General features: G+C 35.7%; 2 protein-coding genes across 2 annotated transcripts; both read right to left on the bottom strand.

The window, feature by feature from the left end:
- Positions 1–1,491: 1,491 nt before the first annotated feature.
- Positions 1,492–5,388, bottom strand: Dhx15 (DEAH-box helicase 15). The gene is made up of 7 exons (XM_961271.4): positions 5,172–5,388; positions 4,708–5,118; positions 3,286–4,370; positions 2,426–2,548; positions 2,179–2,369; positions 1,965–2,127; positions 1,492–1,918 (listed from the first exon to the last, which is right to left on the bottom strand). The coding sequence occupies exons 1-7, from the start codon at positions 5,219–5,221 to the stop codon at positions 1,791–1,793; spliced, it is 2,151 nt and encodes a 716-aa protein (XP_966364.1). The 5' UTR covers positions 5,222–5,388; the 3' UTR covers positions 1,492–1,790.
- A 67-nt stretch (positions 5,389–5,455) lies between these two features.
- On the bottom strand, positions 5,456–22,048 carry LOC654909 (uncharacterized protein). The gene is made up of 4 exons (XM_961352.4): positions 21,590–22,048; positions 11,944–12,013; positions 10,309–10,379; positions 5,456–7,772 (listed from the first exon to the last, which is right to left on the bottom strand). The coding sequence occupies exons 1-4, from the start codon at positions 21,743–21,745 to the stop codon at positions 7,449–7,451; spliced, it is 621 nt and encodes a 206-aa protein (XP_966445.1). The 5' UTR covers positions 21,746–22,048; the 3' UTR covers positions 5,456–7,448.
- Positions 22,049–23,283: the final 1,235 nt, after the last annotated feature.

The following is a 23,283-nucleotide window of genomic DNA, read 5'->3' as shown; positions in this document are numbered from 1 at the left end:
CAAATTAATTTTTTTGTTGGTTATGTTTTTAATTTATTTTTTAGGTTTTGCTACAAATGGTAGCAGATGCAGTACAAAAGGTAAGAGCATTTATTTAACGCCAAGTGAAAAAGCTTTGATTTTTGTGTACTATTTTTTCATTTCACAAACCAATAATTCCTTTATTCCCTTCATTTGAAATAATCATTGTTTACCTCATCCTTATATCCTTTTTTCCTGGCAAGAATGCTCTAAACCTCCACGTGGTTCTTGCCGGACAAATTAGTTATTGACTAATTTGACCAATTAGAGCAATCCTTAAATATAACATTGTTGATTGTTTTTTACAGCCGTAAAATTATGTCGCTTGTTGTAATTTTCATGCAAATAAAGATTTTTTATTGGTGTTGTTTTTAATTTTTTTTAATGCTACAAACGGTAGCCAACGTGGAAGCGATATGAAGGTAGGTGTATTTTATTGCTGTGTCGTATTTATTTATTTCACAAACCAATAATTTCATAAAACTTAATTGCAGTTAAAATCTTTAAATGCGGTGTTGAAAAGTGATATTTTGAGTGACACATTTTAAATACAGTAACTATAAATAAAATAAAACACTAAAATAATTTACTGCCACGTAATTTTGTCTTTAATTTCAATGAATGAAAGTGGCTTGCTCAAAATTTAATGCAAATAAACATTTTTTTTTGGTTTCATTTTTATTATTATTTTTTTAATGCTACAAACGGTAGCCAACGTGGAAGCGATATGAAGGTAGGTGTATTTTATTGCTGTGTCGTATTTATTTATTTCACAAACCAATAATTTCATAAAACTTAAATGCAATTAAAATCTTTAAATGCGGTGTTGAAAAGTGATATTTTGAGTGACACATTTTAAATACAGTAACTATAAATAAAATAAAACACTCAAATAATTTACTGCCACGTAATTTTGTCTTTAATTTCAATGAATGAAAGTGGTTTGCTCAAAATTTAATGCAAATAAACATTTTTTTTGGTTTCATTTTTATTATTATTTTTTTTAATGCTACAAATGGTAGCCAACGTGGAAGCGATATGAAGGTAGGTGTATTTAATTGCTGTGTCGTATTTATTTAATTCACAAACCAATAATTTCATAAAACTCAAATTTTGTTGACGTTTGTGAAATTTTTACTTGTCAGCCGCGCATCGGTACCACGTTTTTCTTCAATAATCTGAAATTTTAAATCCGCCAATAGGATTTCTTTTTCCCGTAAAACACTAAGGCCATCTATCCGCTTCATCAGTAAAACCTATTTCAGTGAGGGCTCGATTTGGCTATATCAGTTCGGGATACCTGGGTTAGGTGTCACGTGGACGTGTGTAGGACAAGAAAAGCACACTCGCAGAACAGGATATCGACAGAAACGCACAAAACTGGATAAATTTTTCTAATGTTTTTCAGAGGAAAATCTAGGAGAGGAAGTTGTAAAAAGGTGAAGGATAAAAATCACTTCTTGTGAAGACTTAAAAAATATCGACTCTTTATTGGTGCCAATAACATACTTATAAAGTACAATTTCTGAGCTCAAACCTTCAATTTTATCGCTAAACATTTATACATATATTTTCGAAACGTAGAATGCTGTAGCAAAATGTAACATCAACGCTAGAATATTAACACAAGCCAGTTTATAGATTTATCCAAATATACATATAATAGTGAATAAATTATTATTGAACATCAGTTTATTTTCGTGGAATGAAGACTAAGTAAAACGCAAATACACACCAAATTGCAATAACATAGGCATTTTTAAACAAAACTAAAAACCGTGTTGGTATTGTTTAGAATCTAGACGATTTTGTATTATTTCCAGTTGACGTTTAGCTTCACATTGTGGGAAATTTTGAAGATCGTAATACTGGGGGGCTATTTTAATGAGCCAGTCCGCTAAAAATACAAAGTTAGGGAAACACAAAAGGAAAGGACTACTCACGTTTAATATCTGTCACGGTCCTGATGTAATTTTTCGTGGTCAAAACGAACTCATTGTAAATAACCCACTCCGGTTTGTGATCCAAACATGTGGACGGGTGTAGTTGAACATTTTGGTTGTCCTTGATAGTAAGGTAGTGACCGGTTCTTTCCAAATGCGCCACCTCGAGTTCAAAACAATGTACTACAATCATCACTAAGAAATTTATTATTACCTGCATGAAAAACCCGTTAACTAAAGCCTTCCTTATATTAATATAATAATCCTTGCTGGTGAAATCTGTCGAAGTTCGCTTGAGATTAAACCGGTCCATAATTCTTGACAACTGTTGTCTCACGTTATCGGCAGATTTCAAGGAACGGTAATTGACAAAGTTATCATAGCACCATTGTGGATCTTCCATACCTAACCCAAACACACCAGTCAAACACAATTACTTGGTAAAACTCGCAAAAACTTACTTTGTTTGAAAGCATGGTAGACATTGAGCAGCGTCAAATGGTCCCCGTCAATATGCGCGAATCTCATTTTTGCATCGTCGGCCGCTTTCTTCGCCTCATTTGGTCGGATGAAGCACTGTGGGACTAAACATTGGAGCAGGGCAGTTGCCCGTATCCAACCAATATAGTTGCGCTCTCAAGCGTTTCCTACAGAGCTACCTTAGTCAGAACGACTCGAGCAAAACAAACCACAACATTGTGGTGTTCTGTTCTGTTCAATGTCTGTTATTTCAAGCATTTATTAGCTATATTACTAGCGGTTTTGCTCGAAAATCGTTCCGAATAACACGAACCCGCGTGACAACAGACCAATAAACAGGTAGCAGTTGATAAAGTAAAATTCATGGACAACAAACCACTTTCATTCTTCATTAAACAAAATCAACATTAAGATGCATCTAATAAACATTTTAAAAAATATTGTTTTGCACAAGCGTTTGAATTATTGATTACGGAGGTTTCGGAAATTGGCTGAGTCGTATATTCAACAAAAAATTTAGTTCATTAATAACGATAATGGTTTTTTGCTCCGACTATTATTCGGCATCAACTACCACAAAATCAAAAATATAATTTATTACTTATTAGTCTCCAAGCATAAATACTGTGGTAAAATCGTTTAAAAATGGGAACCTTTAATTCTTTTGAGGTTTGTTATGTGGCAAGTAGTGAAAGTACATTCAACGCTGCCAATTAAATAAACCAAAACAGTGAAAATGAAAAAATTATTTTGAATGAGTCTAATCGGAATAAATAACCAAATCGACGTTTAAAGCAAGGGCTGAGGGCCTGCTTCAGAAAAACGTTAATAAAATAAATACCTGACAACATCGCCGTAATGGACAGTATCTCATTGGAACAGTTGTGGTTGCAGCTGGCAATGAGCATTTTCGCCAATTGTGGATCGAGCGGAAACTCGGCCATAACCGCCCCCAAATCGGTGAGATTTCCATCATCATCCAACGCCGCCAAATAATTCAACAATTCCAAGGCCCTCATCAAGGTTTCAGGCGCCGGTGGATCCATGAAGTCAAAATGAACCAAATCATCAATTCCCAGTTTCTTCAATTGTAAAACGACCGAACCCAAATTCGATCGTAAAATTTCTGGATAGGTGTTGTCTTGCATTTCGTTCTTGTATGCTTTTTCGGTGTAAAGTCGGAAACATTTCCCCGGCCGAGTCCTTCCAGCTCTTCCGGCACGCTGCTGTGCTGAGGCTTTACTAATCGGCGAGACCAATAACGACTCGACACGAATTCGAGGATTGTAGACTTTTTGTTTCGCAAATCCGGGATCTATCACAAACACGACACCGTCTATAGTCAAGGAAGTCTCCGCAATGTTGGTCGAGACGACAACTTTGCGTCCGATCGCCCCATTGGCCTTATTAGGGGGCGCCTCCTCGAAAATACGTTGCTGCAAATTCGGAGGCAGCGTCGAATACAACGGGATACATTTTAGTTCGCCCACTTCGGGGCCCAGATTATCAATTTCGCGTTTGATTCGTTTGCAAGCAACTTCGATTTCCTCCTGACCGGTCAAAAATAGGAGAATATCGCCGGCTATTTCCTCACACATGTGGATTTGGATGACGGTACGGATGGCGGCTTCGAGATAATCGCGTTCCGGTTCGGGAGTATAGAAAATTTCTACTGGATGCGTACGACCGGGGACGTTCATTAAGGGAGCGTTATCGAAATATTGCTGGAATTTGCCAGCGTCTAGAGTCGCCGACATAATAACTAATTTCAAGTCGGAGCGTTGTTTAATAACTTCTTTTAAAACACCCATCAGAATGTCGGTGGCAAGGGTGCGCTCGTGGGCTTCGTCGAGCAAAATGCACTGGTAGGCGTCCAGCATTGGGTCGCTCATGCCCTCACGGAGCAACATACCGTCGGTCATGTACCTATTAAATCACACAGTTGTAATTTTTATGCTTTAACTTAATTTAACTTAACTGCTTTTGTAAATATATGATAAACGTAATAAAAAGCTCGAAAACGACAATTTTTTTTTTATTTCAAACCCAATTTACTGACTTTTCTGTCTGATTCATTAAAATTTCTCAAAAAAAAAACAATAATTTAAGTCCAAAAGAGAAAAAGAGTATTTTGAAAATAATAAAACCTCAGAAAACAAGGTTTAATAGAATTCGGCGAGGAAAAAACTAGTTTTTCACAAGGAATAATCATAATTGGGGAAGAAGACAAGAGTTTCTGGAAAATATTTATAGCCCCTCTTACTTGAGGATAGTTTTGGCCGACGAGCAGTCCTCGAACCGAATGCTGTAGCCCACCTCTTGCCCCAAGGCGACGTCCATTTCCTCTGACACTCTCTGGGCCACAGACATGGCAGCCACCCTCCTGGGCTGGGTGCAGCACACCCCCTTTTTCCCGACCGACCTGGCGAATTCAACGCACCACTGTGGAATTTGCGTCGTTTTCCCCGACCCTGTCTCGCCAACCAGCACAATGCACTGGTTTTCGGCGAGCAAACGCATGAAATCGTTGCGGTATTCAAAGACAGGAAGCGTGATGCGTTTGCGATACAACTCATGGTACTTATTGGTGTACGGCAAACCGGTGTGCGGGTTGATTGAGGCGTTGGTTACTTGCGGGGTGTTCGTTACTGCAGTGCTAATCCCACGTTCTTCCCTGAAATATCACGAGGCGGAAAATGTGGCTGAGTGACATTTGTGGTTACTCACCTTTTCTTCTTTATAAACGGATCCAACACTTCGATTCTCCTTTTAGACATTGTTAGATAGACTACGGCTAATAGTAACAAGCTCTCGAATTGTCTACTTGTTAACAAATAAAAATAAATTGCATTAAAGTTTGTTTGGAAATAAAACTACGACCACGACTCCATGCAACTTTGCACGGTCGATAGAGCAGAGCGCTGCCGTTTTATTGACGTTTATTTGCATGGCGACCGAAAGCGGGAGTTTAAATTTTTTGGAAAATTAAGGGGAAAAATGAAACCACGAAATTATTGTACACCGTATAACAATTTATTAATTAAACTTTATAACAATAATATAATTTGGTTTTTAGTCAGTCAAAATTATGTGTACTGCGCGAATATTGCTGATTCTGGGGAGAAACATATTAATTGCAACTTTTTAAACCGACTTCATGTAAAATTTTTCGCATAAGTTGTTTTATGGGACATGCCTCTGATGCGAAAATAGTAGTAATGTAATTAATTGTGCCCTGAATTTAAAATATATTTTAATTAATTAATACATTTATAGTACAGCACGTATGAAATTTGTTAATCCTATCGTCACTTTTTAATTAAAATTTTACACAGTTACATGTTTATGAAGTGTGTTAGTGCCGTCTGGCCATCTTGTTATACAAAGAATAGTAAAAAATTAATACAGTTTAAGAAATCTTAAGTCTATTACCACATTTAACCGTATCATTTAAAAAGCTCATTTTGTTGGCAAATCAGTAGTGATGGTTGGCTCTTGTGATTGTAGTTCTCGATATGCATGTGATGTATTGCATATTTGGTAATTTACGGACATTGCTCTTTTGCTGACTGAACGCAATAACAGATAACAGAAAGAAATCGATTTTAAGACATCTACTGTTACGATATATTTCACTATATCATATAATAATCGTATATTTTGATTAACATTTCCTAGATATTTATTTAACTAAACTAAATAAAAGCCGAACTTATCTCCTAATATCTACAACGATCAAAACGAAATTTTAGTCCAACAGTTTCTATTTTAAACAGTAATTCGATGAAGTCTATTCACTTTAACCACTTAAGGAAGAACAAGGATCTTAAGCTAAACTGATGTAAATACGGATAAATTTACAATTCTTGTACCTTACTCACAAGTTCAAACACACACGTGCTTTGAACTTGTGCAGTGTTACTGAACTACGGGAAAAATCGAATATCATTCTGAAGTACTTCCAGATTTTCGAATATTCACTTTTACAATAAATTTACGAGACCGCGTGTGTAATAAAGGGTGTAAAATTTCGTTACAATTTTGTGGTTCGTGTACGCTGACACAAAAATAATTTCAAGTTTTTTGTACTATTTCTCAAAAGCCAATAATAATGTGACGTTCTTTTATCAAAAATATTTGTCGTTTGGGAGTAAATTATGTTAAAATTTACATTTACGTCTTACAGTTTATTAATTCATAAAGAAAAGGCAAAGAGGCACTTCAGAATTAAATAAATTCAGGAAGAGAATCAGACACCTGTGCATGTAGACCCACGATTTTATTCTCTTAGCACTTTAAATTAGGCGGACAGACCCGGTCTGTTGATTGGGGTATTATACGATCGAAACAACTTCAGATCAAAATTATTTCAATCATAGGCTCGTTACGTACCTAATTACAGTCACATTCACAACTGACAGTCACTTTAGGTTTGGCCTGGATTAATTGCTACATAATAATCTCAATTCAACATCTTCTTTATCTAAGTTTTATTCGTAATATTAGCTCTAATTGACAAATCATAAGCAAGGTTTTCAAAATATATGCAGGAATTGTCTCCAGGTTCACCCCTTAAAATATTACAGTAAGAGTAAATTTCCTTAAAAAACATACAAAGCTAACTAAGAGCTAATCAGCCGATGGTCAAGCATAAGACTGTTTTGACTCCTCGTCGTTACAAAAATGGAACTCGTAAAGTGTGCTTTTCGCCCCTCCAGACGCAAAAACCTGTTCATTTTGGAAAATTGCAAACAAAATTTTCTGAATCTTCTGCGAAAGCTTCTGATTGTCCAAATACGGAATCGCTTCAGTTTTTCGTGTAATTTTTTGGGCTTTTTGGGTCTGGAGTGGGCGAAAGAACGCAAAGTTGTTGAAGTGTACGGATGGACGATGCTAAGACTGCGGCGCCGTGTTCCCGTCCGAGCAACCGCAGAAAGGCCGCGCGTGTCCCAGCCAGGCTGGCGCATCTCTCCTGCCACCAGGTCACTTTTCGCCGTCCGGTCATCACAGCACTGAGTCGAACATCTGCAGAGACCTAGTGATCACATCGTCTTTGAGGCACGATTCCATGAACTCCTCGATGGTGATGACGCCGTCCTGGTTGAGGTCCAGCTTCCGGAAGACTCGGTCGATTTGCTCGCGGGCCTTGCGGTCGTCCTCCACCTGGTGGGCGCGCCGCCCCATGAGTTCGTGCACCGCCACCACGATTTCGGACAGTTCGCCGCGGCTGATGCAGCCGTCACCGTTCACGTCATACAGTTTGAAGGTCCATCGGAGGCGCTCGTACACCGAACCGCGGAGCAACGTCGATAAGGTTATCAGCAGGTCCTGGGGGAAACACCGGCTTAGAAAATCCACTGCGATCGTTATGCATTCAGATTACAACCACGCCATGGAACAATCATAAATTCAAACGAATACATTAAAGGAATTTGCATTTTTTCTGACGCCCGATACTATTCCATCATTTCGGTTTAATCTGACGCGTTTAACCCCTTGCTGCTCCCAAAGCAAAGTAAATAAAACCACTTTAGCTTTCGTATTCATCACACAATGTTTTCGGTCATTTATTGTTTAAAAAATATAGTGAACATCTCACTTTTCTCATTCACAATTTGCAGTTCGTTTTCAAAACTTGTGTAATTTCTAATTTTTATAACAGACAAAAACACTAATCCCTAAAATAGACCTCTAGCATCAGTCATTCTCTCGGAAGTTCAGCTCATTCAACGTTTGTTTCCAACTGATTTTATCATGAACCTCTACTAATAAGGGACTGATTTAACGCTGGAAACAATAAAAAAATCACCGATAACGTATTAATGTTAAAAGCTTTGTTGGTTCTAATTTCAATTTTTTATTTTGAAGAATTTTTTCTTTATTTCAAAAGTTCATACGCTACAACTTCTCGAATAATAACTCAACGATTCAGATTGTTTTTGAGTCAGAAACCTCCTTATTTTGTGAGATGTTGAAGAAGAAAATGAAAAAAACACTACACTAGAGTTATTGTAGTGAATTCTGAGTGATTTAGTTATTGTTTAGCTAGAAAGTTACGTATTTCGAAAAATTTTATGGATATAATAGGAAATAATAAAGAAAATTAGGAAAATTAAAAAGTTAATAAAATACTTAATTGCGTTATATTTATTTATTTATTTCTCGATTTACTTATATTGTAATATCTACTCGTACTTATGTAATTTCGGCAAATACTGAGTGATTTCCTTAGTCCTAACTCACTGAAAACAGTGAGAGTCGTCCAAAGAAACCACATTATTTTATCTCAATTTTATTTCTCAACCCTTTTTGGTTCAAAGTGGCCCCCAGATTAGATATTATAGCAAAAATAAGACTCCATCATTGGTAAAATGTGCAATTGTGTCATGACTGAGCTAATATAATAGCTGTAACCGTCATTTATGTGTTTTTTCTGCATGCGGATTAATATGTAGGATTGTAATGCGGAGGTTAATTTCCTGGATCGATTTCTTCCACAAAAAGTGTTTGTGGCAGTTAAAATTAATTGAAAAAGTCGACCCATTTTCCGAGGTAAGCTATAAATTTGCAGAAATCATAAACGTAAAACGTGGAGATTTTTCGTCTGATAACTAATGTAACAAAACTAAAGTTTTGAAAATTACAGAGTAAGGTTGCGGAGTTTGTAACTTTGGCCATTCAAGCCAAATAAATGTTAAAATTTTTTTTCGCAATTGCAATCATCGTTCGATCATGACACAACATCGTGTGTCAATTATTAACACACCCACATATTAACTTTACACTTTGCACATTATAAATGGTTGTTGCAATTTGAAACACATAAAAGCGTGTGATTAATGTATCCTGAAAATCCAATAACTTTAACAATGGGGAGAATTTAATGATTCACAAATGCTCCTATTCAGCCAAAAGTGTTTCTGCTTCTAGTGACAAATAAAAATGGCTTATCACGGTGATTAGGCCAGATTTCTTAATCATCTCAGACGCAACGAACTGAAGCTGTATTTTGCATTTTCGTTTTTTATGATAATAACGAGTCATGTGGGAAAATTGCGACACCACTTTATGCCGGTATGCTGCTAAATATTTCACGATTTGACAATTTAGTGCCTATACCGAAAGCTTTTTTATTTTCTGTCATTTCCTGGTTTATAACTTTGTGGGGTTGGACCTAAAGTCAGTTTTATACGCACTTGATGGATCCCAGATGAAACACTCTACTAAAGCCTCAATAATAAAAAAATAAAGTCGCAACGTTATTAATAAATTTACACATTTTGTGATGAGATGTTTGATAAATACATTAAATCGGTCGTGAGCTCACGAAACATTTTAATTTGTTTTTTCAGATAACGGGCCGAGCCAAAAATACGCCCTAATTTACTTAAATTAAAAACTGTGTTTATTTTAGTATTGAAAAGTTGACTGTTGACTAAATTTAACACTCAATGCCATGGGCAGCTATCACACGATCTGTTCCAAACCGGCCAAAAATATTTTCGCGCATTTTAGTCTCCTAATGGTCTTTTGGGCCGTGATTAGGGAGGCAGGAGAGTAGAATCAATCCGTCAGCATTCACTCCTGATTACCGCTATGTGCACATCTGGCGGCTCCGGCCACCCTGACAAATTACCTAATTTCGTGTTGGCTAAAATTTTAATCAGGGACATTTGTCAGTTCCATGACCTACATAACGGTGAAACATTCCCATCTCCTCCTGTAGACCAGAAAGGTCACTCCAGTTTTATAAGGTTAAAGGATATGTCTCGTCTGAATCCGTTCGATCGGCACACTGCGCCACTCTGCGGGCTTCGCTAGGTGTTGTTTCAATTTCAGGCTATTTTCAAGACGGAATACTTACCCTGAAACTAATTGCTCCGTTGCAGTTGACATCGAAGGCTTTGAACACGTAGTGTGCATACAAACTCGAATCTGAAACGCATCAATGGGACATTAGTCGAATCTGCTCTTTGACAATTTTCCATATCGAATTCAATAACGAAGACGTGGCCCATTCCGGGAGACGTGTTCGGGATCGCAACTGTGCCAAAAATTGGACGCCAGCCCGGAAAATTTAATTTTTATTTGGAAAACACCAGAACAATTATTCAAAACGCATTCGTGACTCTCCTGTAATAGATATTTACACATCCGAACAAATCAAAAATAGATGTTTAGATAGCTAGTTATTCCAGTGACCCAGTTTGCGGTTATTATAATTTACCGCCGACATGAAAACTGCGTCCATTTAATAACATATTTATTTAACCCTGCTTACACAACATTAATAAAAAAGAATATGATATGAGAGTCTAAAAGTTTCCCCTTCCATTTTCGAGGAAATTTTCGTTGTTTCATTGCCATTTTAAATTAACGGAAAAGCCACAGTTATAAGGAAATGTTGTATTAGGTTTGCGTGCCAAATAGATAGATCGAGAAAAACTTTTACACTAATGATGCATTAAAATTTATGAACGCAAGCTGCTGGAGTCCTACGGAGCGCTCGCATGATTGCTTAAACGGCGAAAAAAGATGATTTCACATGCAACCAGTACTAACAAATATTTGGCAAAAGACTTCCGTGATCACAAATTATATGTAAATGCAGGTAGGTCTTCTCCAATATCAATTTTGTAAGAAACGAACTTTTAACTAATAGCCAAGTTGTAACAAAATTAAATGCTAAACTGGCAAAGTTTGTTGCAACTAACTTGTTTCTTTATCGACGATTAAGATCGCTGCAATTACGGCCTCTTGCTGATTTACTGTTTTATTCAAAAGCGTTTGAGCAAAAATAATTTGACTAACTATAGTTTATTATAATGAAATGGAATTAATGTTCCACTTTAATAAAAGAATATAGCATGCAATGGTAGTATAACATAATTACATTTAAAATTCTATTACGGAAAAAATTAAAATGCAATCGATCATCAAATGAATCGGTTATTGTCACACTAACTGCAGGCTTGTACTTCATGAGTTATGGCAGCAGACAGCGGGATGGAAGCCAAATATGGTCAGCATTTGAAACTACCAGTAGTTGCGGAAAATTAATGGTTGCACTTGAAAATTTGCCAGGTGCTTAGTCAAGATTACATAAATTTCCGACCAACTGCACTTCATATTAGTTTAATTAAAGTTAAAATCATATTTTCGTCTTGCACGCTGATTTAATCTGCTGTTTTATCTTCTACAACAGCTTGTTGAGTTTATTGAAGGGTGAGATAGTGGTTACTGCACGTTGTATTACAACAGTCTAGACCATAGACAAATTATTTTCTTCATTTAGCGTTCGTCGTTGAGGTCTCATATCGCGGGAAAAAACCTAGAGCTCATTGTATTGCAGCAAGTGCATCCAAGTTCTGACAAGCTTTGTGATGTGAAACTGTATATTTGCAATTTTCAATGTCGTGTGCTATTTCTGGTCTCGCTTTATTGTGAGTGTGACAACTTTACCTCATTGTGTGATTTTGTGAAACAGTGCTTTACTTACTTCCATGTGGAAAAAATTTCGAATAAATTTCTTTAAAGCTATCTTCATGGACAACACCCTCTGGACATTCCTGCAACAAGAAAATCAAATAAGGTCATGTCATCAAAAACTCGAAGGGAGCTTGATTTTATCTCTGATCGGGCTTCTACGTACACTCCAGATAAAATCAGCAAAACTTTAGATTAGGTCACAAAGGGGCGAAATCAGGATTAAAAAAGATATTAATGTAGAGCCTTAAATTAAAACGATCGCGCTTTGGTGCTTTAATGAAAGTTTAAGGGCTAACGCAAAAATAATTGGATTAATCCTGCCATCGATGCCAAGGGAGAGAACATTGCTTTTAATATTTCACGAAGAGCGGCAACAAATGAACAAAGCTTTATTTTCGAAATAAACCCGAAAAGTTCCACCTTAATGAATGAATATTTCAAAGACGGCATTTAAGAGAACAAGTAGTTAGATTAGACTTGCAAATTCTTGGCCCTCTAATAGACCCGTGTTTATTGAGATCCGGGAAATTGTAACGAAGAAAACAAGCAAGTTAAGTGTATGATGTTGCATAAAATAAGTGGTTAATAAAATAATTTGAATTTACAAACAGTTAAGGGGAAAAAATTATGGCTTAAGTGGCTGAAAATTCAGGACACGCCAAGTTACAATTTCATTCTGTCAATGTTATGCGAATCAGGCACATTTACATCCAGACAGCATGAAAGAAATTAACCGACGCAAAAATTAGATGCATTTAGATTCGTTATGAGTGAGCTATTTCGGCTATTTTTAATTATTAATCTGGTTTTGCGTAGTTCACGGTTCGGCGTAAACTTTGGCGCACTGATTGGCGATTTACGATCAAAACCACAGAACCATGATGAAATTTTCACTGCAGTGAAATACTTTCAGATTTTGATTTTTTAGCTGGTGTATTTGCTTGTCAATTGATTGATTTATTTATTATTCATTGTTTTTTAAGAATGTTAAGAAAATTTAATTCGTAATTCATTTGTTGTAATTTTCTGCTTTAAAATAATAATAATAAATAATTAGACACAATTAACATAAACAAGTATTGAATTCCTGCAATAGAATGAAGTTACAACTTATGTCGGTGGGCAATTTTTGCAATCAAATAAAAACATATTATTCAATTCAATACTGCTCATAAAAAATTTGTTTTTTTAAATAAATGAAAACACTATTATTAATTTTTTAATATAAAGTATAAAGTAGTAGATGTACATAATTTCTTTTGGCATATGTTAAAAATGGTGGAGGCGCCGGGTTCGTGTTAAATGATTCTCCTGACATCTTTTATTTTAAGCAGTTCTTGTTAATTTGATAAAATTTGAAATAAAAAATAGCTTGTTCTAATAATTAAAATACAGATGGTTAAAATGGTGAATAAATAAGGTTCAGTCATGTTACTGAAACCATACAACAGTAATCGAAACCTTAGTAAGTCTTGACTAGAGCCAAAACAACACGTGTAATAAAATGTAGAGTTAAATTTGCTAGAGTTAAGTTGTTCGCCAAATTAGCAAAATGTGGCACGTCATCTGTAACATCGCACAATAATGTGTCGAATTTGTTCCAGTCTGATTCTTGTGGAATATATTGAGTAAATCGATGCAGTTGACGTTCTCTAAAGTTTTGTTCAGACGACACAATTCAATATTTCATTACTACTTGCGTTTGCAGCGACCTACAGTTGAATTATGTACTTGCAAACGACACTGCTATTTTTAATTTCGCTCAAAAAATACACAAAAAATGCCGCATCCTTTTAATTCGTATAAGTAGAGTTTTGAAACGGTTATAGTCTAATATTAATTTAATGGATGTGTACGGGGACACTTTCCCAAAAAATAACTTTTTCTCCATAAAGAGAACATGCGAGATTTATGTGGTTTTGAAGAGACTAAAAATACATTTCGCATTACGACTTTTTCTGTCGCCGGAGTGAAATACGTCCAATAGAAAATTCATGTAACGTCCATTATGTTTCACATTTGCCGTCATACCTCGTTTTTGATATTTTCATTGTACCAGTGAAGATAATAAAAATTAGAAAATAAAACTTCACTTTCGACACTTTGAAATTTAATTTCCAAGTTGGCAGACTGAAACAGAAGACAACAAGCAACAAATTTTCTTGAATGCTTCCAGTCAGAATTAATCTTGTTAGTTCGGAAAGAAGCAGAATTGATCTAAGCCTACACAGTATTATCAATCTTGGGCAAAGAATAAACTGCACGAACGCCTGGACGAAATATGTAATTTATTAAACTGAAAAATGCATTTCGATTTACATCTATTTTCAGCCTGGCTGCTGTATAATACACTATGAATCCAAATTTAGCCCTCAAAACAACGTGTTAATAATGTATGAGGCTTTTTACGATGACATATTTAAGATCGCGGACATTTAGTGATTAAAAATTAAACAGTTATACATTACGTTTGCACGTTTTTTCAGACAATATCATTTGAATAATTATAGTGTTAGAAATTACGTGCTTAATAAAGGAAAAATTGTTATCAGCTACTTGGACTATCGAACTCTTGTGACTTTATATTCTTTGTTAGGAAAATCGATTGTGAGCCACAGGATCCGCATCAATTGCTCTATCATCTTTGATAACAAACCAGCCGCTTTTGTTATCACTCTTTGCTAAATGTTTATTCGCCTAAAATGTGCAAAGATGGGGCGGATTATGTCCAGGCAAGCGGGCGTAAAAGCGATAAAGCCAGATTGCTAAATTTCCTATTTTATTCGAATGTAAAGTGCATTTTTTTCCATACCTACGTATTGTGTATACTTTTGATAAATCTGGTTAGATGGTATCACCGTTCTTTCGCATTAATATACGGTTTATATCTGATAAGAAGCAAAAGGCGTACAGGCCTGTAAATTATTACAAACTTACATTTTACGACTTTTCTGCAGCAATAAAAATAAATAACATGGATGGCGAAGGAAATGATACGCTTTAGATTTTTCTCCTATAGGTTTATACCCATCCTGCATTTGAAATTTATGCACCGAGTGGATGAGAAATACCAAAATGTCAGCATGTGCGTGATTTGCCACCGTTTTGGCTCGCATTCGAACGAAAATATATTAAATCCTCAGTTTGTAAATTATTCCGCGATAAGGTTTTAAGGCTCGCGTTATATCTCGATCGGGGTTGGTCGACAATCGGAGATTATTTCTAACAAACACCACTACTTGCATTACCATATTTTATTGTTGTTATGTTCCACGTTAATTAATTCAGCTCGCTATAAAACACGATGTATTTGAGTGCGACCCCGTATAAGCCGTTTTGGCCGGCTTTAACGACCGTCTTTTACTCAAGTTCCATTGTTGAATGGATACTTTCAATTTTACGAGCGCTATTTTCATCCGTTCGATGATTACAAACGGATCAAATTGTTGCATCGACGCAAATCTTAAAGCGAGAATAATTGGTGGTAAATCCGTTTGTTTTCTGAGAAAAAGGTAAACACATCCATCATACGCACTATGGCAAATTACGTGTTAATGTGATCAATCGCTTCCTAGCGGTGTTGATTTCGTCGAAAGCATAGTGCATGCGACTTGGAATTTAAAAACGACTTGTAATATAGTTGTAATTTATCTTTAACCTTTTTTCAAAGGAATAATGACCTGTAAATACTTATAATCTTAATCTAAGTGGACTTTCCGTTCGTTCTATGAACTTGTGCAAAATTAACCGATCAAAAAAATCGTTAATAAATAATTTAACTGATTAAAAAAATATAAAAGTTAAATGAATAATTAAAATATGCATTCAACAAAGTGCGTACAAAGAAAATAATCAATAAAATTAACATTCCAAACTGCTCGATAAGGAATTTTACATGATTTCAATGTTTGCAAGTAAAATGAAGGAAAAGTTATTTTGAATAACAACATATGTGTGGATCTTGTTACACTTTGTAATGCATGGAACGGACTAAACTATGAACTGATAAAAACCGAATGCAATAAGCAATAAAACTCAAATACCATTTCTCCATAAAAGAAAATGAAATTTTGTTCGATTGAAGTAGAAAAGAGAATACAATTCTGTAACCTCGACTATTTATGATCTTGCCTAATGTACATACTGTTCTTGGAAGTAATTAAAAATAAATTTATTATTTAGACACTGCTTCACACTCGTTTGTTGCTGCAGTTTTTAGTGGATTAAAATTTTGCAACGTAATTTAAATTCAAGAGCTACTACTACTTCTCATCGGTTTTTGTTGTTACTAATTTGGTAAAATATCGTATATTAGAGGCGTCACTTGAAAGAGACTGACAAAAATAAAGTGATAAATGATCCAAGCTCGTGTGCATTGGATCGGTTATAATAAGAATGTGTGATGAATGATGAGACAGAAAGCAAGAAATTTGGTGTGAAACCTCGGACAAGAATTGAAAACAATGTTTAATAATAATTGGAATTAACAATGTTACATTTTGCTTGCATAAATAAAGTTACATAGATTTATCGACCCTCTCAATTGCTTCATGAATAAAAAATTGTGATTAGAAAAATCATCAATGATTGTAATTTATTAATGTTCAATTCTATTAATTTTATACTGTTGTTGCAATTCCGGTAAAATGGAATAAATAAAGAGCACAGTGTGATATAAATTTCTGCCAAAATCTGTATGAACCCGTCCGTATAAAATCGCTCACGTGATGTAATTCGAATCGAATAACTAGCAAAATTACTGCTTGCTCACGTCCCTCCTCATTTTGAAATAGTTGTCTCCGAAATGGTTTGGCACACTCTACTTCATGTCCGTTTCCCCCATAAAGCTCCCAACAAATTGTGCTTAAAAATGGAGCAACTTCTTCACTTTGGCGTTGCGTGCCCTAATTCCACACCCAAATAGTCCGAAATAAACAACTTTTGACGCGCTCCCTGTTTATGATACAGTTGAAATATTTCCACGGGGCGAGGTTCCTAATTAAATTAGACTGACTGGTTCAGTGCGTTCCTTCCAGAAACCACCTGTTAAAAGAAGGTGGTTGGTTTTTCGGTGGATGGAGCGATCGCAAGACGTGTCCATGTATCAAAGGGATTTACGTCTTAGAGGGTCGTAAAAAATCGAGAGGGTTTTATGCGGTGCCACTTCTTTCATCCAGTTTAATTGTCCTCCTTTGGAGAATTGCAAAGGGTTTTTTATTTCTGGAGCGAGTGACAACGTACCCAATAATACACTTTAGGGGTAGGTTGTTGATTAATGGTCAACCTGAATTTATTACTAAAGCGGGCAACAACAAAAATAAAATATGCCCGTCTACATGGATTGATGGCGGATTCTTTCCCGAACTGACAGCGAAATTTGGGTCAGCAATAAAATCAAAACAAGCTAATGTAAATAAGTGGATATGATTACGAATCTAAACCGATGGAATTTATTGGGGTGATTTATTAGTTTACATATTTCCGAAATTCTTTTTCGAGCCGTTCATTTTTGGAATAGCTGACGCTGGAAAAATCCGTTTCATTTCGTAATATTAATCCCGACGCGTCTAATGAAATGCTGAAAATGACGGAATTATTGAAAGTAAAATGATGTGCGCCACTGACACGAACGCAGTGACGTCACGGGAAGGCAAGAGAGGAATCGATAAAGCTTCCTCCCTTGTTCTCGCTTGCTTCAACTCCTATCTGCCTTTTGCATCTTCGCCGTAAGCAAATTGTTGAGACAGCGAAAAGTCTTTGACGGACTCTGCAGCTGCTGCACTCATTCGCTCCATGTCCTCGGCTTTTGGCACAATTTTTCCAAGACAGGACGTCTACGCTGCTCATAAATTCATAGCGTGTGTGGTCACAGGATGCAAATTTTGTTTGCTTGCTAGCCTTTTATCGAAATGATAAAAATTTTTACGAGCCGCCCTTACGTCACAGCCAAATACTTCAAATTGTAATTAATACGTATATGCAGTTTCAAATTAAAATAATTTCGTTGGGAGTTAATTACATCTCATTCGACTGGTTGGAAAATTCCGAGACATTGATAGACAATAAATTTAAGGACGTAATTTGATTTTAAATGGAATTAAATGAAGACGAAGCCTTAATTAGATATCCGTATTATAGACTCGTTACAAGAAAAGTGTTTTAGCAAAGCGTTTGCTTAATTAATAGTTGGCCAAACGTCCTCAATTTTGTCATCTTAATGAGTTCGCTTCACAATTAGAGTCTTCGCAAGTTTATTATTGGATCGAGTCTAATTCTGGAGCGCTTAGAAATCGGAAGTATTACTCAAACATTCCGGTGTCAATGAAACGACGTGTTAAATAGATGCGTCTTGAAACAAGAACATGTAGGTAGAAAAATTCCTGCCAGCTTGGAACCGTGATCACTTGCAATATACTTCCTGTTTTTGGCAGCGTCTTGTCCATTTCTCTTATAGATTAATCTTTTATTCAATGACCCAGATTTAAATTAAGCAGAAAATTGTTGTTCGTTCCAATTCCGAATCGAGAAACTTCAATTAAGTGCGCCCATAAACCACTCCAGGTGCGGCTAGTTCAAGACAAAACACCCTTTCCAAGTTTGCAGTTGTGGAACATTTTTGATACACGATCTTAAAAGAAAAAATCCCACAAATCCCTCCATTTATTTCGCGCCCTGCATTGGACATCTTCACTTTATTTCAAGGTGTAAAATACTCCAACCAGGAGAAATAATTAATTATTTTTAACTGAACAGAGAGGCATTAAAAGCACGCAAGGTTCGTTCCCATTGTTGCCATCAACATTTTGTTGGGGAGTAAATTTTTGAGTTTAATTCTCCGCAGTCACGACATGATGTGATTGTCCGGAAGGCGCAGGTAGTGTCGCTGAATGCGAAGGTCTGAGGAATTTTGCATTCACCGGCAATTCGTTCCAGCTTAATCAATGGAAATTAAGTAATCAGCATTAACGTCTGTCCGTGAGATTTGCCGTAATCTAATAAAGTAAGGCGGGGTACGTAGTAAAATCTATTAAGGGAGTTCCGGAGCAGAGAGCACATCGAAGACGTTTACAGCAGGTCGCAGTTAGCTCAACTTTACGGGCACGCCATCAACAGGATATTGGGATTTGGTGGCAGTAAACACCAATAAAGGCGCTGCTTTCAAACTGACCCCGCAAATAAAAGCAACTGCTGCCAATACGCGCTATAGGCCACTTAAGTTTTTCGATAAAAAATTGGAAAAATCTTAGAATACACCAGACGACATCTTTTGTGAAAAGTGCATACAGAACATTTTCGGATCGAGTTCCAAATCATTAAGTTTCGCTTTGAAAACATAGTTAAACGCCAAGTATTCACATATTTTCGGAAATCAAAGACTTCAAATGATGTGTATTAAAAATTTGTTGCGGTTTGGGACAGCATGACATTAAATCACACGATATGTTTAAAGAAAAGTCTTAAATAGATCCACTTTACTAAAATATGACCGTTAATGCCGTTTGCTGTTTATTTTCGGAGCGGCTGAAAATGCGCGATATGTTCCAGTGGTAATAATGTAGGAAATGTATGAAAATTACGAGGTGTGGTACATGTAAAATTAATTTGCTAATTTTAGTAATGACACAGAGGCACAACAACGTAAATGTGCTAAAAATGTGGCAGAATTCAAAGATCCACAAAAATCTAAGCATATATACCAATGAATGTGTTCTGTTTAGTCAAGGCCTTGCCCTATAAAATTCACAGCTTTTGTGGCAAACCATGTAAAGACCAATATGAGCATGTTCATAGGAGGAGCTCAGCTAACTTGCAAATCATTTGGGGGATTATGGAAATGTAACAATCCTGTACACCGTCTCGCGTACGATCTTATCCAATGGCAATTGGGTCAAACGGGAATAAAGTCTTATCTCTGGGATTACTAAAGTTTGAAAGTTTCAACTTGTTTACTTGCATTATGAAACGTAAGTCTTCCGACGAGATACAATTGAAAGTTGAATTTTTTTGATTTATGTTAAGCCATTTCGTTTAAATGTACCAGAGCGTAATTTAAGTTTTATGTGCAAAAAATACCTATCAAATTAAATTGTTTGTAAAAGAAATTAATGAAGGGGAAAGATGGGTTTGTGGCGTTCATTCGTTTTTAAATAATGACCTCGCAAATGAAGTGACGTAAAAAGCTATTACCAACGCTTAAACACTTTTCCGGATAACAGAGAATTTTTAATTGAAACTACGGCAATTTACAATTTTGTAATTGGAACATTAAATCCCTGGTTTTGAACAGCCTTTTGCTGGTAAATGCGTATCTACTTTTCTACTTATTACCTTAGTAATAATCAACAAATAAATGTATTAGTTAATACTAATGTTCACGTAAAAATTGATATTGTCTAATTCTGTTAGCATCATTTTAATTTTTTAATAAGATTTAATAATCCAATGGGTCTTTTTATTGGATGAGAAAATGTGGTACAATGTGTTGTGTTTAAAATAAAGCATCGTGATCCACAAAACAGCCATAAATACATGTCTGTATAAAATTAACAGCAATGTTTTGATCTTGAATATAAAAGTAGATGGGGTATACGTGAGTTCATTGGCATAATACCGGATGGAAAAACTAAAAGCAGAGATTGGCTATATCCGGTTTTCCAGTCATGAAAATTTAAGCAGGGTTGTGCGATAACACTAATAAATCTAAAATAAGCGTAATTTATTATTAAAGTGCAAATGTTTCAGCAATGCCGTTAGTTTTGATATTGACCACACCACATTTGCGACCGTAGCCATTAATTAAAATGCTAATTAAAAGCCGTTGAATTTTTTGCTTCCCAAGCTGCGAAAGATTCAAACGATAATGTTAGCCCAGCGCGTTTTTTCAATGGTCAACAATTAACTTAATCTTTCTAAAGCCTCACTCTTATGGAATTTATTTTAATTAATTTCGCTTCCTCTGAAAGTTTTTACGACACCGCTTGACAAGTTGTACCGGCGAAGATAAAACAAAAAAGTAGTCTAGTGTTCCAGCCACCGATCTAATTGTTCGCTCTTCTTTGCGGCTTTCTACAAAGAAATTAAAGTAGAGCAATAAACCCAAGGAACGCTCTATAACAATGCCATTAATTTTATTTATCTTGTCGGATGAAAATTTACATAGTTTTCCAACTAGCAAAATTAATTAATCCGAATTTGGACGTAAAAATCGGAAATAGCAGCTGCCATGTCCGTCTTGCATTTTTTATGAAACAGGAGGGTAAAACGTTTTGGCTGTGATGCATATTAATGAACGAGAAGACATTTTTCCCTTCGATAAGTGCCTGAATTAAATTTTAAAAGTTTCGCTCGTGTTGTGGTTTATTTTTGGTTGCTTTCGCAAACCGGGTTTAAGGATGATTTATGTTGCTTTGACAACAAAAAGAACGTAAAGTATTCTTTTAGAAACAATATTTATACCTGACAGAAATAACACGTGCCTGTCCTCGTTTGTGTGCACTCAAAAATAATACGCTTGTTTATTCGTCGAAATGTGTGATAAAATGTATTCCCCATGCAGGATGATTTTAATTATTTAAATAACACCCGAGCGCACAGTTAGTAAATTAACAACGTTGGGTAAATATCTGGAGCTGATTTCATAATAGTGAGAGACTGACCGTTTTGAATCCTCGATACATGATTCTAATTTCCTGTCGTGTGAACTTGGTGAGCCTGCAGAGGTCCTCTAGGGCAACAGGCACGGGCTTGGGCACCCTGGACGGCTCTATCTCGAACACGACCTCCTCGATAGGGCTGTCTGACGGCGTTGCCATGTCTTCCTTTATTCGTCGTGGGCTTGTGGAAGACACATGTTAGCATTCTCTTGCAAGCACCAACTATTCTATCATCTGCCGCATTCGCATTTATTCCGGTCCATCTCTCTATTAATAGAGGCCTAAGCTATCGAGCGACGATCTCCGCGTCTTTATTACCACATATTAATCTAACTAACGCATCACTTAATTATTGGTGTTGGATGTGGACGTTGTGTGTGGCGATGGAAACGGTTACGGAGCCACCGGATTCGTGGTAGGCATTTCCCGGATTCGCCCGGACTAGAACTGGTCCTGTATCTGAGCTGCAGACTGCGCCTTGTTTGCGCACGCCCTGATATCCTGACATTATTTCGAAGGAAAACGTGCAGAAGCACACTAGGCAAATGTAAGGGCGACTGCGGACGCGGAAACAGCTCCAGGAATTGAAGAAATACAAGTTCTTTCAACATTGAGTCAAATGGAAAAAAAAATTGAAAATGCCCAAAATGCCGGATTATCTTTGAATCAAAACTGACGATACGTGTGATAGTGATTAAGCAGAACGAAATTGTTAGTAAATCGATTCATAATAAAGAAAACTGTAAAAATCTTAAATGCTTCTCACTATTCATTGCAAATATTTAGAGAAAAATAACATTAAAAAATTATGATGTTTAAACAAATGTAAGTAATCCTAACACATGGTGTCTTGTATCGTTTATTAAAAAAAGATAAACACTGAACACATGTTTATTTTTACAGCAGCCAAATAACATGTATTATTGCAAATACGCTATTGAAATGCGACATATGTTTAACAAACTCATCATCTGAAAAAATAATAAACCAAAAGTCATTCATTTCTAGTTATATCCATGTTACTCTATATTTAACACTTTTATTGTCTGTTTTCATTCAGTCAATTAACTCGATATTATTAGGCAATAAATTTTTGTGTGGGAAATACATTATCAATTATAAAAGACAAATCATATTGTTGAATTAAAAAAAAATTGTAATGACTTGATGGCACCGCCATATTGAACGCCACGACTGATTCAGTTAGGTAAAATTTAAGATCACTTAAAATGCTAAATCACTTGTTTTTGCATTTTTATATTTTTGAAAAATAAAAAAAATATAAATTTTATACTAAAGGAATTACAAATTTTCGGCGTTACTTTAAACTTACTCTGTTTAGAATGAGCTTAAAATAACGCATAAAATTTATATTTTAGATTTAGGTTATTTTAAAAAAAAATTGAACAGATCAATTTTGTTTTTATTTTTTTATGACGTCATCATTAATATTATTAAATGTTTCCGAGAAAAACGCAAAAAAATGTAAATAGATAATTCAAAAAGCTTTCCAACGATAGTACACTTTATGGGGCTATCTCTAATAGTTCCGGAACTATTGCTCAAGAAATGTTCCGGGTACCCAAAACCGACAAAAACTGCGACGAAAATTGAAAAAATCAAACATAAAAAAATCGAACATTTGGACTTTTTGTGGACTTTTAACAACTTTAGTGGGTTGTTAAGACATGTAGAAG

Source organism: Tribolium castaneum, chromosome 4 (genome assembly GCF_031307605.1).
Source record: "Tribolium castaneum strain GA2 chromosome 4, icTriCast1.1, whole genome shotgun sequence".
Taxonomy (NCBI): Eukaryota; Metazoa; Arthropoda; class Insecta; order Coleoptera; family Tenebrionidae; genus Tribolium; species Tribolium castaneum.
This window is presented reverse-complemented; position numbering and strand designations above follow the sequence as displayed.

Bases quoted from the DNA above. Each gene is read 5' to 3' on its own strand.
- Dhx15 (XM_961271.4), bottom strand. From the start codon at position 5,221: ATGTCTAAAAGGAGAATCGAAGTGTTGGATCCGTTTATAAAGAAGAAA. The intron at 2,549-3,285 runs GTATTTATTTTA...TCCAATGTTTAG, and splicing joins CATTACGGCGATGTTGTCAG to TCCCACAGTGCTTCATCCGA. The intron at 2,128-2,178 runs GTAATAATAAAT...TTTGAACTCGAG, and splicing joins TTAACGGGTTTTTCATGCAG to GTGGCGCATTTGGAAAGAAC.
- LOC654909 (XM_961352.4), bottom strand. From the start codon at position 21,745: ATGGCAACGCCGTCAGACAGCCCTATCGAGGAGGTCGTGTTCGAGATA. The intron at 12,014-21,589 runs GTCAGTCTCTCA...TTCTTGTTGCAG, and splicing joins TGTATCGAGGATTCAAAACG to GAATGTCCAGAGGGTGTTGT. The intron at 10,380-11,943 runs GTAAGTAAAGCA...GATGCGTTTCAG, and splicing joins GAAATTTTTTCCACATGGAA to ATTCGAGTTTGTATGCACAC.